This window comes from Pyrus communis, chromosome 3 (genome assembly GCF_963583255.1).
Source record: "Pyrus communis chromosome 3, drPyrComm1.1, whole genome shotgun sequence".
Taxonomy (NCBI): domain Eukaryota; kingdom Viridiplantae; phylum Streptophyta; class Magnoliopsida; order Rosales; family Rosaceae; genus Pyrus; species Pyrus communis.
Window position 1 is genome coordinate 3,358,867 of NC_084805.1, and position 15,666 is coordinate 3,374,532.

At 35.8% G+C, this 15,666-nt stretch overlaps 1 protein-coding gene across 1 annotated transcript; it reads left to right on the plus strand.

The window, feature by feature from the left end:
• Nucleotides 1-3,978: 3,978 nt before the first annotated feature.
• On the plus strand, nucleotides 3,979-6,840 carry LOC137729370 (G-type lectin S-receptor-like serine/threonine-protein kinase At1g34300). The gene has a single exon (XM_068468309.1). The coding sequence runs from the start codon at nucleotides 4,107-4,109 to the stop codon at nucleotides 6,633-6,635; it is 2,529 nt and encodes an 842-aa protein (XP_068324410.1). The 5' UTR covers nucleotides 3,979-4,106; the 3' UTR covers nucleotides 6,636-6,840.
• Nucleotides 6,841-15,666: the final 8,826 nt, after the last annotated feature.

The following is a 15,666-nucleotide window of genomic DNA, read 5'->3' on the forward strand; positions in this document are numbered from 1 at the left end:
TTTGCATGAACGCATCTATTTCACTAACTTCGTACCTAAGAATGCACCTCTGACAACTTTCTCAGGCCCATTCAACCTAATCAAAGAATACGGTAAGGCACATATAATGTTGTGCAATGGTACAATCTTAACCATTGATGAGACACTTTATTCTCCACGTTTCAAAAGAACATTGTTGAGTTTCAAGGACATTCGAGACCATACCTATGTAGAAAACGGAGTTGAATTTTTGTGCATCTCTTATCACGAATATGGTCAGAAGCATATTCTAGAGAAGGTAAAGCGTATCCCGAGTGGTCTGTATACTACAACCATATGCCCTTTAGAGAGCCACTATGTGGTCGGCCCTACCTCAGGGACCACGCATAAAATTACGCTTTGACATGATCGTTTGGGACACCTTAGATGAACAACGATACGCCGTATCCTCAAATCTTCACACGGGCATCCACTAACTCGAAGTTTAGGTTCAATTCAAGGAATCGCATATGAAACCTATTCCATGCGAACGCTTATTATTAAGCCTTCTTATGACAAGATTTGCTCGAATCTTCCTACATTTTTACAAAAGATTCAGGGGGACATTTATGGATCAATTCACCCTCCTTGTGGACCATTTAGATATTTTACGGTATTAGTGAACGTTTCCACATGTTGCTCATATGTGTGCTTGTTGTCCACAAGGAACTCTGCCTTCTCCAAACTGTTGGCTCAGGTTATCAAGCTCAAGGCTCACCACCCTGATTATCCAATCAAATCTATTCGACTGGATAATGCTGGAGAATTCATATCTAAATTTTTTTTATGACTATTGCATGTTGATTGGGGTTAAAGTTGAACATCATGTACCCCATGTTCACACCCAGAATGGCATGGCAGAGGCATTCATTAAGTGCTTATAAATGATTTCTCGACTGTTGGTCATACGTACCAAACTCCCAATCGTTGCTTGGGGCCATGCAATATTACACACAGCTATGTTAGTCCACCTGAGGCCTGTTGCGACCTAACCATATAGCACTATTCAGTTGGTTACCGAATACAAACATAACATATGGCATCTATGCGTTTTTGGTTGTGCAGTCTATATGGCAATTTCGCCGCCCTTATATACAAAAATGGGGCCTCAGCGAAGGATGGGAATCTCCGTTGGCTACAAGTGGGTTTTTGTTCGAAAACATAATGAGAATAACAAAATTGTGCATTACAAAGCTCATCTTGTTACGCAAGGCTTCTCATAACACCTCGAGATTGACTATAATGAAACTTATTCACTCGTTATGGATGTGATTATTTTTCGCTACCTTATAAGTGTGGTAGTTTTTGAAAAACTGAGTACGCAGCTTATAGACGTGGTAACTGCGTATCTCTATAGGGATCTTGATACGAAAATTTATATTAAAGTTATTGACGGACTTACTTTGACTAGATCAAATAGTTCCAGACCTCAGAACACACTCTCAATTTGGTTGAGGCGTTTACTAAACAGTTTGAAGCAATTTGGAAGAATGTGGTATAACCGTCTGCATGAGTATTTGACTAGTCAGGGATATGTGAACAACGAATTATACCCTTACATGTTTATTAAGAAGTCACATTCCAGTTTTGCGATTGTTGCAGTTTATGTCGACAACATGAACCTCATTGAAACTCTTGAAGAGCTCGAAATGACCAGCGCGCACCTAAAGTCGAAATTTGAGATGAAAGATCTAGGAAAGACTCTATATTGTCTCGATCTCGAGATAGAGCACCGTTCAAATGGAATCTTAGTATATCAATTGAATTACACCCAAAAGGTGTTGCGCCATTTTAACGAGGATAAAGTGAAACCTTCAAGTACTTTTATGATCGTTCGATTGCTAGATGCAAAACGAGATCTCTTCCATCCGAAGAATGATGATGAGGATTTTGAAGCCCGAAGATCCTTATCTAAGTGCAATAGGTGCTTTATTGTACTTAGCTCAATGCGCTAGACCATACATCTCATTCACTGTTAATCTTTTGGCAAGATACACACCCAGATACTGGACTGGTGTTAAAGACATCTTTTGTTACCTTACGGGTACTATGGATCTGGGCATGTTCTATCCCTACGGATCCTCGAGTGATGTTGCATCGTCTGTCAGCTCTCAAGGCAATTCTCGCCTTGTTGGTTATGTCGACACATGTTACTTATCTGACTCGCACAATGCTCGCTCTCAAACGGGTTACGTCTTTACTGTTGGAGGCACCGCAATATCTTAGAGGTCAACTAAACAGACCTTAGTTGCCACTTTCTCTAACCATGCTAAAACACTCACCTTACAATAAGCTACTTAGGAATGCTTATGGCTGAGAGCAGTTGTGGGCCATATTCAAAGCTTTTACAATATTTACCTCATCGTTGACATCTCGATGACAATGTATGAAGATAACGCAACATGCATCGAACATCTCAAGAAAGGTTACATTAAAGGAGATAACATCAAGCACATTACACCGAAGTTTTTCTTTTCACATCAACAACAAGAGCATTTGAAGATTGAAGTCATGCAAATCCATTCACAAGACAACCTAGCAGACCTCTTCACCAAATCACTACTAAAGGCGACATTTCAGAAGCTTGTTTAAGGAATAGGTATGCATAAACTTTCTGAGTTGTAACATTGTTAATTCTCTTTAGAATTATGTCGAACTCAAGAGGAGTATCTTAAAGTATACTTGCTTGATCTTAATGCACTATTTTTCTTACAATTAGGAGCATTTCTCCCTTTTGGTTTTTGCTACCTAATGGGGTTTTGACGAGGCACCCACCTTGGGTTGATCATAACCCTGATGACATCCCGTAGATGTTTCATTTGACTTTTCATTTTCCATGCATTTTTCCTTAGACTATGGGTTTTGTCCCTACTCAGGTTTTACCATAGCCATTGGGTTTTTTTTGTGAGACTTAGATCCATATGCAAGTTCTTACTTTGTTTGAGACTAGCATGTTCCCAGAACCAATGCCGATGAGTTGACTTCCTCAACTCTACATGATGTCGAATCTAATTGAGTATTTACACACTCAAGGGTGAGTGTTATAAATATTGTATTAAAGTGTGATTGTGTAAATCATAATTAAAATTGATGCTAGTTATTCTTCCCTATTAGGATTTGTATTCCTTAGAAGTGAAGGATTCTTCCTTCCGTATTACTATAAATAAGAACACTACATATGAGGAATAACATATCCTTTGCATAACCCTACAAACACATGTCTCTCTTTGTCGTGCATCCCTACTCTCCCTTATGAGATAAAATAAGCCACAACATGATAGTCTATGTGGCATTTTAACATTTTTTAAGATTTTCGCTTCACCATATATACCAAATTAAATTATTAAAATAAATATTTTAAATGACAGTAATTAATTATATTTAATAATTAATTGAATTTTTTTTTTAAATTGATGTCAATTTGGTAAAGTTACCAACTCATATCATGCCACATCAAATTTGGCTTTTCAATTAAAAAACATTGTTGCTGCCTTTTTTTACTATTAGTATTGATTTGAACATTTTGACATTTGTTTTGAGATGAGCTTAATTTGTATGATTGCTCATCCCCATTTGGTCTATGTTGAAGAGAATTATAATATTTTTTTTTCATATATAATCTCACTAAAGGGGTTAATCTTAGGGGGAAAAAAATGAACTTTAAACCAGTTAATTCGAGCTTTTATAGAATAAAATAAACGCTTTATAGATTTATGAAAATTGAACCATTTGACTACAATGATTCTAAAAGTAAACATGAGAGATAGTATTAACAAAATCGAATCCCTTTGGTCATTAAACATATTTGAAAATCTCAATACCTAATTTGACTTTTACATTTCAATATGAGCTAACGGCGTTTGCATTTTGCTATTCTCAGAGAAAGTAAAACCGGATGCAGCAGATCCGAGCTCGCTTGAGTCAAACAACGTGAATGACCCTTTCCCCATATTGTCCGGCAGTCAAAGTCTTCTTCCATTGCATACCTCACCACACTCCTGTCGTCCCTCCTCCTCCTTAAAACTCACCCAACTATCTCATCTGACCCACCGATGAACTAATACCCAAAATCCACCACTCACCCAAAAATGGCGCTCCAAACCCACATCCGATTTTCACTCCTCTTGATCACCTCTCTCCTTTCCGCCGCCGTTTCCGCCGCCACCACAATCTCACCAGGCTCCTCTCTCTCCGCCGCTACCCTAAACACCACCTGGTTCTCGCCAAGCGACACCTTCTCCCTCGGCTTCATCCCCTCCGACCCCCCCACTTCACCCCCTTCTTACATCGCCGCCATCTCCTACTCCGGTGGCGTCCCCGTCTGGTCCGCCGGTGCAGGCAAAGCAGTGGACTCCGGTGGAACCCTCCAGTTCCTCCAATCCGGTACCCTCCGCCTCGTCAACGGCTCCGGCGCCACTCTCTGGGACTCCAACACCGCCAGCCGCGGCGTCTCGTCGGCAGAGATTGACGATTCGGGCAATTTGGTCCTCCGAAACGGTACCGTTACCGTCTGGTCCAGCTTCGACAACCCCACCGATTCGATCGTCCCCGCGCAGAACTTCACTGTGAGTAAGGTTTTGCGATCTGGGTTGTACTCGTTTAAGCTTGTTAAAAATGGGAATCTTACACTTTTGTGGAATGATAGTATTGTGTATTGGAATCAGGGATTGAATTCTTCTGTTAATAAGAATTTGAGTTCGCCTACTCTAGGATTGCAGTCAATTGGTATTCTGTCAATTACTGATCCAAAATTGTCCACTGCTGCTATTGTTGCTTATAGTAACGATTACGCCGAAGCCGGTGATATTTTGCGGTTTCTGAAGTTAGGGAGTGATGGGAATTTGAGGATTTATAGCTCTAGTAGAGGTAGTGGGGCTATAACCGAGAGATGGGCGGCTGTTACTAATCAGTGTGAGGTTTTCGGGTATTGTGGGGACATGGGAGTTTGTAGTTATAACGATTCTAATCCGGTATGCGGATGTATGTCTCTGAATTTTGAGCTTGTTGATCCCAAGGATAGCAGGAAAGGGTGTAAGAGGAAGATGGAGACTGAGGACTGTCCTCAGAGTCTGACTATGTTGGACTTGGTACATACTCAGTTCTTGACGTACCCTCCTGAGACGGAGTCAGAGATTTTCTTTGTGGGGATATCGGCCTGCAGGTCGAATTGTCTTGTAAATAGTGCTTGTGATGCTTCTACGTCTTTGTCTGATGGCACAGGGCTATGTTACTACAAGACACCAGGTTTTCTTAGTGGTTATCATAGTCCAGCTATGTCCAGTAGTTCATATATCAAGGTATGTGGACCAGTGGTCCCAAATCCGTCATCTTCAATGGGGACTGGTGACAAGAAAAAGAATTGGAAGTTGCGTGCTTGGATAGTGGTTGTTGTGGTTATTGCCACCCTCTTTACTTTGATGGCATTGGAAGGTGGTTTGTGGTGGTGGTTTTGCAGAAACAGTCCCGCCTTTGGTGGATTGTCTGCTCAATATGCGCTTCTTGAGTATGCTTCTGGTGCACCGGTTCAGTTCTCGTATAAGGAGCTCCAGCGCTCAACTAAGGGATTCAAGGAGAAGCTTGGGGCAGGAGGATTTGGAGCTGTTTATAAAGGCATTCTTGCTAATCGAACTGTTGTTGCAGTTAAGCAACTTGAGGGGATCGAGCAAGGGGAGAAACAGTTCAGGATGGAGGTTGCAACAATTAGTAGCACCCACCATTTGAATCTGGTGAGGCTGATTGGTTTTTGCTCGGAGGGGCGCCATAGGCTTCTGGTATACGAGTTCATGAAAAATGGGTCCCTTGATAGCTTCCTTTTCGCAACACAAGAGCAATCAGGAAAGTTGTTAAATTGGGAGTCTCGGTTCAACGTTGCCCTTGGCACTGCAAGGGGGATCACATACCTTCATGAGGAGTGCCGAGACTGCATTGTGCATTGTGATATAAAACCAGAGAACATTCTGTTAGATGAGAATTACAATGCCAAAGTGTCAGATTTTGGCCTCGCAAAGCTCGTTAGTGCAAAGGACCACAGGTATCGAACCTTGACGAGTGTTAGAGGTACTAGAGGGTACTTGGCACCAGAATGGCTAGCAAATCTTCCAATAACTTCCAAATCTGATGTTTACAGTTATGGTATGGTTTTGCTAGAGATAGTAAGTGGGAGAAGGAATTTTGAAGTTTCTGAGGAGACAAATAGGAAAAAGTTCTCCTTATGGGCTTTTGAGGAATTTGAGAAGGGTAACATCAAGGGAATTGTCGATAAAAGGTTAGTTGACCAGGATGTTGATATGGATCAAGTGAAGAGAGCGATTCAGGTAACCTTCTGGTGCATACAGGAACAACCATCTCACAGGCCGATGATGGGAAAGGTTTTGCAGATGCTGGAAGGAATTACAGATATTGAAACCCCGCCAGGCCCAAGGGCTGCCATCGAAGGGTCTGCCGGTGGAACCATCATGAATGTGAGCAGTGATATCAGCACTCTATCCGCTACTGCAGCCTCAGCCCCAGCTCCCTCCTCATCTTCATCATTGCAAGTTTCAGGAGTATCGCCGCTAACATCAGGGAGGAATACGGAGAAGGCAACTGCATCCCTTATACAGTCAGACGCAAATTGAATTTCATTTCCACACCTGTTTCCTTCTTGTATTCTACCTCTACTTATCCAATTCAATACAGTGAAACTAGGAAGTCGTAGTGTTAGTTTCATATTAAGACAATATTTTTGATTTGTTATCGTGTAAAATTGTTTATAATTGTATAATATCAGATCAAGTTCATTGAAGAAACATGTAAGTTATGCACCCAGTGAGAGAACTGGTATTATCAAAACTTCCAAGTGTTTTTGAACCCATAATTGGCCTATCGAACATTGAATATCAAGCTATACTTCTGGAGAAGAATTGCTCGTCTGCCATGAATTTCCTCAGTAAGCCAGGACAACTTCATGGCAATCATGCTATTGCTTTTAATTTTTCTTTTCCTAACAAGCAGTTTGGAACCTCGGGCTTTTAATCTCCTTCTGCAGTAAGCGATTATATTGCATTTACACAGCTACTATAAAGACAATTTTTCTTGTCAAATACACCATTTAGTTTCTTTTAAGCTGTACACTCTGGAGCTGGCATTTTGCAGGGCATCAAGATCAAGTGGATATAAATGGGATGGCATTGATGGTTGCACCTGCATTGTTATGTAAGGTATCATGTCTTGTTTTTCTTCTTACCTCATGTGCTTTTCCAGAAGCTATTTGATGATCCAAAGGATGATGACTTGCTATTTGTGTTTTGGTTGTAATTCTACAGAGTAAATGACCTAAGGGTACAAACTTAAACTCAACATCCATACTTTGGGGTTACATTGTGAGCAGGTATTGGTGTTCTGTGTTTTTGTTTCTTGTTTACATGTTAATATTTACCAACTGCATCCGAGTGTGCATATTTTGAAATGTTAGCGGCTCATTACTCGAGGATTTTCTTTCGTAAAAGAACCCCTTATGCTTCACCATGTGTTTCATCATGTAACTGCTAGCTATGAAGGAACCTGTAGTGAATTATTCTTTTGAACTTGTTGAAATATAGAAGGGTCTCTTTAATAATCACCAGCATTTGGTTTCGCTAATCTCTAGTTCTAATTGGAGCCAATTTCTGGGGCTAATTAGTTTTGTGGTATATGGTATAGAAAGAAATTATTGATTTCAGAATTCAGTTGACTCTTACCAAGAAGATTTAAAGGTCATAGTCAAGCTAGTCTTCATGCCTTTATGCTCTAACATGTGCAGAGATTTTGTGTTTTATTTGTTAGATAAATGTACAGAAGGTTCCGCTTTGATTAATGGATTATTTTCTTTGCTAATGTGAATCTGTGATACGCTTAGATAAGCAGTTAGGTATTTATTTTTTCATACGAATGAGATGTAATGTGAATTAAAATTTTCTTTTTACAAGGGCCAATATTTCTGGATTCATCATTCATATTTAATTTCTTATCTCCTAATTTATCTTTTAGTTATGTGAGCTCTTATTTCTGGTTTCTGGAGCGAATAAACCTTTAATTTCCTTTGCAATTGTGTGTTTCAATAATGTGTATATAATTGGCTCTTCTAGGTTGTACCCAATCAAGCTTGGTACTTGGTAGTTATGCATTCGCATGTCGTTCATGAAGGTTTCGTCATGTGCATATTTCTTCCTTTCATAATATTTTTATCTAACGTTTGTTATTGCCCAAGTACTACGTCTTTGTTGATTTTTTACTTTTTCAAAGGATTAATGTGAAATGCTCTGTGGCTGATTACTTGGTGCCCTTCTTTTGTAAAAGGAGCCCTTGTCTTTAACCATGTGAGACATCATGTAAGTTTGTAACTGCTTTGCTAGGAGGGAAGCATGCAAGCGGTTTAGGAAAAACTGTGTGAAAAGAAAGGTTCCTTTAGTGAATCATTCTTTTGTATTGCTAAGCGGTGCTATGTATATATTATATAAACAGTGTACATCAGTCATTCTATACTGTATAAGCATGATCGTCTTCTCCCTCTCTTGATATTTTGCAGCATACGATTCATGGCATAGAAAGTTATTTTTTATTTTGGAAGTTTGATTCCTCATACAAAGTGATTTATAGGTCATAGCCGAGATAGCCTCCATGCCTATTCACACATACAAAAGTTTCTGATTAAGTTGTTAAAGTTCTGATGTACAAAATGCCTTTCATTGATTGATTGATTATTTTTCTCCTATGTTGAAAAGTGAGGAAAAAATTCTCTGTAATCAAATGCTAACATTTCATCGTTGTTGATAGCTATTAAGTGTTGACAGTGACTTGTTTGTGAGTATGGTATGCCTTTTTTAAAAGAGTATGCTTCTACAAAATTGCTTATGTTTGTAAAAGGATTTCATTCACTCTATGATTATTGATGGATGTCGATGTTGTTAAAGTCATCTTATAAGGTTTGCATGTTTGTCTTGGTACGCTACCGATGTTGTTGGTGCCTGTACAGAGAATGTGATATTTCATCGAAGGCACTGAAGTAGACAACATGGCTTTCACAACATTTTTTTTCGCATTATTATTGCATTTTGTGTGTCTTCAAGAGTCGAGGCTAAAGTTTGGTCTTTCAGTGACATGATCCAAATGGTGACTTTAAACTATGGTCTCACTCATTATTCTGATTCTGCAGCTCAAATGCTACTCCTGAATCCTGTTACAGGTGCCCTGCATTCTGAAGTTACCACGGAGTTTTCTGCTTTTGCTGCTCCTGCAGATGCAACCTTTTCAATGCCCGTGGATGTTAAAGGAATTCTACCATCGTTTTTGGTCGAATAAAAGGTCTCGTTCTTGTTCTATATAATCTTGCAAGAATGTATCAGGCGGAACAGAAAGCAAATTTGTGGATCTGTCTCCAACACATACAAGTAATTTTTCATCCCGACGACGTTCATTTTGGCTCATGTTTGTACTAGTTTTTGTTGGCTTTCACTTGTGCTAATTGCTCCACCAGGACCACCACAACTTTCGAATAATTTCCTTTCAAAAGGAGATCGTACCCGCTGCACAATAGACCCATAAATCAAACTTCCTAAATATGGAAAGAAAGAGTCAAAATATAAAATAAGAAAAAACTCAAATAAAAAAGATGCGTTATTTTGAACATGGATATACGAGGACTAATAGAATGAAATCCTCCTGTGCATATATGTCCGAAGGCTAATTTATTGATTTGTTCTTCAAAACTGTCATAATTGAATCATTTCACCTCACTTACGTTCATGCTGACAGAAATATGGTAATTTTAAAAGTTTGGTTGAAATGTCGATTTAGTTCCTGAATTATAATTTTACGTACCATTTTGGGATGAAAAATTTCATGTACCAAATGTTGAAAATTAAAAAACTTTATGGTAGTAAACTGAGATTAACCCAAATGAAAAAGACAATGAAAATTAGTTTTTTTTCTCACCTTGGTGTGGCATGAAGACAAAAACAGCAACGAAAAATGGTCCTTTGCATGGCAAATGAAGAAGATTGATGCGGGAGGGGAAACAAATATCCTCTAGCTTTCTCTCTCTTGTAGGGTAGAATAAATTGCTCTCTGTAGTTGATTTAATACCTACTTAAGGTAAACTTAAATAGACTTTGGAAGTGATTTATTTCCCTTTCCTAATGATCTAATTTTCAATTAAAGTGGGAATCTACATCAAAATAGAAAATAATCTTATGTTTCCTAAAGCAAGGAAGATCTCTACATATATTGCCCTTTCCTGTGAGTAGCCCAACAAGTGTGGGGGCATTTGTGGAGCAAAAAAACATCAAGAAAATTATGGAGGTGACACTTGGACTTTTGGGTTAAAAAGACAAAATTACCTTTGAGGCACACTGGAATTCCCACGTGGATGCAACGGACAAGGACGGCTCAATCAAGGAAGAGTCAAAAGGTGATCAAAATGATATTTATTTAAATCTCTCTCATCATTCCTCATTAAATCCTTATTCAAAATGTAACTCCCAAATTTCCTATTTATTATGTGAAATAATATCTTGCAATTATTCACCCAATTACACCATATATGGATGTCCACTATTCTCCAAATAGGGTCGGCCACTCCCCTATAAATAGCATTATTATCCCAATAAAAAGCTAAGTCATTTGCTACCCACAAACTTCTAAACACATTCTTTTCAAAATTTTAAACACCATATATGGATGTCCACTATTCTCCAAATAGGGTCGGCCACTCCCCTATAAATAGCATTATTATCCCAATAAAAAGCTAAGTCATTTGCTACCCACAAACTTCTAAACACATTCTTTTCAAAATTTTAACTTTGGCATCAAAGATTCTTTAGCCAAAGGCACCCCATTCATCGTGAGCGTGCGAGGCTTTTGGCCTTAATCTTAGGTGTTATTATTTTGCAGGTGCATTTTCGTCAAAGAAGAAGACAGCGGAAATTTACATCCACATTCGTGACATGCTAAAATGCAAACTCCCACTTGTGCATCATTACATATTTGAAATAACCAGAAGATAGTCCATTGCATGATCATTTCATTGCGATCATATCAAAAATATTGTTCCATTGTCTGAGAAACCCTACAATTTTTTGTCGAATACAACTTAATAAAAGGGAAGTAAGGTATTAAAATGATCTAAATAATTCTAAACACAAGTCTTGCATATGACTTATATTGAATGGAAAACTTAACTGAGTTAGGAGAAGATGACAAATTGTTTAAAATTTTAATTTATATGACAAATTTAAAAATAAGTACAAGTTCAATGACATTTCAAAAATTTCCCCAAAATAAAATCTTAAAATTATGAATTAGAACAACCATATATATATAGTAACCCAAAATCTAATTATAAATAAAAACTTAACCACTCATTTCTAACACGTGCAAGAGCATGAACGTGAAATTTGTGGTCGAGTTTTTTAACGTTTTTTTAAATTGTGAGTAAGTTAAATTTAGTCCAATTCATTTTGAAATTTTAAGATCCGTCCCATAAGCAAGAAGATGTCAAAGACGAGTCACATTTTTATTAAAATAAAAATAAAAATAAAAATAGAGCATTATTATGACTTACTCAAACCCTAATGAGACGCAGATTGAATACATTAACATTGACATGTTCTAATTCATTGTACAATTGAAGAAAAAAAAAACTTGACTCTAAGGAGGAAAGGAAGACAGGATTTGCTGCTAAACTCAACTGGACTAAGAAATAGTCATTTGGTACTACGGTCTAGTGGTATTTATTTTCACTTGTAAGTGAGAGGTTTTAGGCTTTGAGACTAGAATCAAACCTGAGACCTTTCGTTTACAAGTGAAAATGAATAGCATCAGATCGTAGTACTAAGTCACAATATAGATAATATTATTTGTTCACAAAAAAATAAAAATTGGACCAAGAAAGACGTGTAATTTTGTGAAGAAATAAAAGAGAACACTTAAATAAACACTGAAATTGTAAGAGACTCATTGTTTCCAATAAATTGTAAAAGACTTATTAAACACTTAAATAAACAACATTATATGTTTGCTCCACATGTTTTCATTATGTTCCGATACTTCATAATATATATGTCATTCTATTTTTTAGTTTATAATGAAATTATATATATTTTAAGTATAAACATACACTTATTTACACGAAATACAATAGATTTACTTAAATCCGCCTAGGCACTAGGCCCTAACTCACCACCCGACTAGCGCCTAACGTCTTTTAGAACCTTAATATTCAAATCTTCTTTGAGATAGTGTAGTAGTGATTTTTTTTTTCTTTTGCTAAAAATGTTCAAGCATGTTTGCTGTTTATTTCTTAGGATGGTTTGTGGTGCAATTTCATTCAAGCATGATTCCAGAATCGAGAATCTGCATGGACACAGCAATAGCAAAATCAACTAGCCCTTTCATGATTTCTTATTTAAGAAAAGCCAGCAAAGTTGTTACTTCTGAGTTTAATATCAAATTCACATTTAAAGCTTAATTCCCCTAAATTGACAAAAACCTTGAAGCAGTATAACCATGAACACTGTTTGTGTGCTGAAAACAAAGGGTTTAAATTTATTTTTAGGAAATGATGAATACTTGAGGTAGACTTTGTGTGGAGTGTATGAAATGTGTGGGTGTGATGGTAGTTTCGATTAGTACGTTGAGTATATTAAGATAATTTTTAATTTAAAAAATACGTACATGATATTTTAAGTATGTGAGATGTTTTCGTAAATATATGAAATGTTAATAAAATAATCCTAAATTAAAAAGTAAAGTGTGAGATAACGAGAGAGAGAGAGGAGAGAATTCTTCTTCGAAATAAAAAAATTGAAGTCCGGGAAAACAGAGATCCGACAGCATCAGTCAGAAGTTGCCAGGTCCAGCAGCGTCCATCAGTCTGTCGAGAGCCGTGATCTTCCCGAATACCCCGATTCCCTCACCCTTGCCTTTTCAACCAAGCTTTAACGCGTTAACTCATGTCCAAGTTGAAGGCTGGACTCTTTTTTCTCTAACCCCAACCCACGTCTTCAATTTTTGAGAAACTACTTTCCCTAAATAAAAATATTATTGACGGCTGGAAACCACATCAACTAAAAGTTACACTATATTTGGATGAGAGAAATAAACATGAAATTTTGGTAAATATCAGAATTTATAAATTAACAAGTATCAATTCTTTTGTTTGAATTCATAAACATAGAAATTTAGAATTTTCGCGTGGAAAAAAAAAATTTGGAATTTGGGATCTCCAAATCCCAAGTTCAAATTCCATGTAAATATATGTCATTTCTCAATTTTTATGATTAAGAGTTTAAACATAACAAATTCCGTATTCAATTCCATTATTCTTTTAGGTTAACCAAACAAGAAAATTTACAAATTCTAGAAAATAAAATCTCGTCATTTCAATTTTCGTCATTTTAAAATTCCTTAGTAATCTTAAATTTCTTCACCCAAATATAGTAAGGAATTTAATAATGATTTGGTATGCTGCATTTTAAAAATCACAAAATAGTACGAGTGATTTTTGGTACAGTTGAGGTTAATTTTAGCATTCAAAAATGATATGTTTAATTTTAAATATAAAATTTAAATTTGATAGTTTACAAGGCACTTTGATATCCTTTTAAGATTTTCTCTTCATCTATATATCAAATTTAATTAGGCTTATTATATTAACATCTTACATATTGTTGAATACACCAGATATACTTAATACATCTCACACTTACTTTTTAAACTAAAATTATCTCCATACACCTCACTTACTACCAAATCTACCCTCACACCCCACACATTCCATACACTCCACATACCCCACACCAAAATCCACCTCAAGTCCTCATCTTGTACCCAAAAAAAAAAAAGAAATTTGAAGTCTTTGTCTTAGCACATTTGCCAACCTACAAATATCGGTTTTGACTACTGTATTCTTTACTTATTGCTTCTTCTTTTCCAGAACTGTGAAAAATCACTTCGGTTTGAGCAGTTCATCAATACCCATATCAGTCGTAGTCTTTAATTCATGAATAATGCATTACAGCAGATCAAGAAACTACATCATTCAAACTAAATTAAGAATAACTAAATAGAGAATGAACAATAAGGGAAAGAACGGAAAAAAGTCAAAATCTTATTAAATGATTTGGGGTACAAGAAGAAAATAATGTTTAAAAAAAAAAAAAAAAAAAAACTTTTTAGGGCTTAAATAGTCATTTTATACAAGTCATTTAACATTAAATTTTGAGTGAGGTGTATTCAACAATTTGTGGGGTTCTAATAAAAAAAATCCTTTAATTATTATAATAAACATTTTAAACAAAAATAATAATAAAAACGGAAAATTCTATTCTAATCTTTGTCTAAGATTACTTTTTGAATAAAATCTTATCTAAGATTAAAAACTAATTCTAATCCTTGGCATTTAATTGTAATTTTTTAATATTAAATAGGTTGTAATAATTATTGAGTTTTTTGTTTGTAGGTTATATATTGATTCTCATAAATAATAAAAATGTTAATTATCATTGATAGTTATTATTAAGTTCCCATAATAAGAAAAGTCATATATCATCATATATTTTTCATTGTGCTTGAATTTCTCCATATATATGTATATGCATATTATGTACATATGTATGTTTAGATGCTATAGTTAAGTACTGATACATTTGTACGCCGATACATTCGTACCAAAAGTTATGTACCGATATATTCTTTCCGAAACTTACGAACCGATAATTTTGTACCTATGAGTAATATAAGGTACCTAAAGTTATGTGCCGATACTTTCGTACCTATGAATAAAATAAGGTATCAAATGTTATGTATAAATTGATTTTGCTTTGTTGTTGAATTTGTTTGATAATGAGAATTTGAATTTTGAATAAATTTTTATCTATTAATATGATTAGAGCACAAAATAAAAAAATATAATTATGGATGGGTAAAGAATTTCGAATGGTAAGTTTATAAATAATAAATGTGCTACAATTACTTAAATATGGTAAGTTTTAAAAATAGGGACTTATATTAGATTTTGAAAACCATTCATGTTAAAATCTCAAAACAATTTTATTGAAACCCTACAATCTAAGAGCCCCTAATAAAAATGATTAATTATATTTAATAATTAATTGAAAAAATTTGAAGTTGTCATTTTGGCAGAGGGTTACCAACCCATGTCATGTAACATAAAATTTGACTTTTAAGTTGAAAAACATTGTTGTTGCCCTTGTTTTACTAGTAGTATTGACTTGACCATTCTGACACTCTTTTGAAGATGCTCTTAGATATCAATTTTCTCAAACGACCAATCTTCCTTAATTTGTATGATTGGTCATCCCCATACGGTCTATGTTGAAGAGAATTATAATATTTTTTTAACATTTAATCTCACTAAAGGGGTTAATCTTAGGGGGTAAATAATGAACTCCAAACCATGTTATAGAATAAAATCAATGCTTTATTGATTTATGAAAATTAAACCATTTGACTACAATGATACTAAAAGTAAACATGAGAGGTAATTTAACAAAATTGAATCATTTTGGTCATTAAAAATATTTGAAAAATCTCAATTACCTAATTTGACTTTTACATTTCTATATGAGTTAAGGGCGTTTGCATTTTGCTGTTCTCAGAGAAAGTAAAACC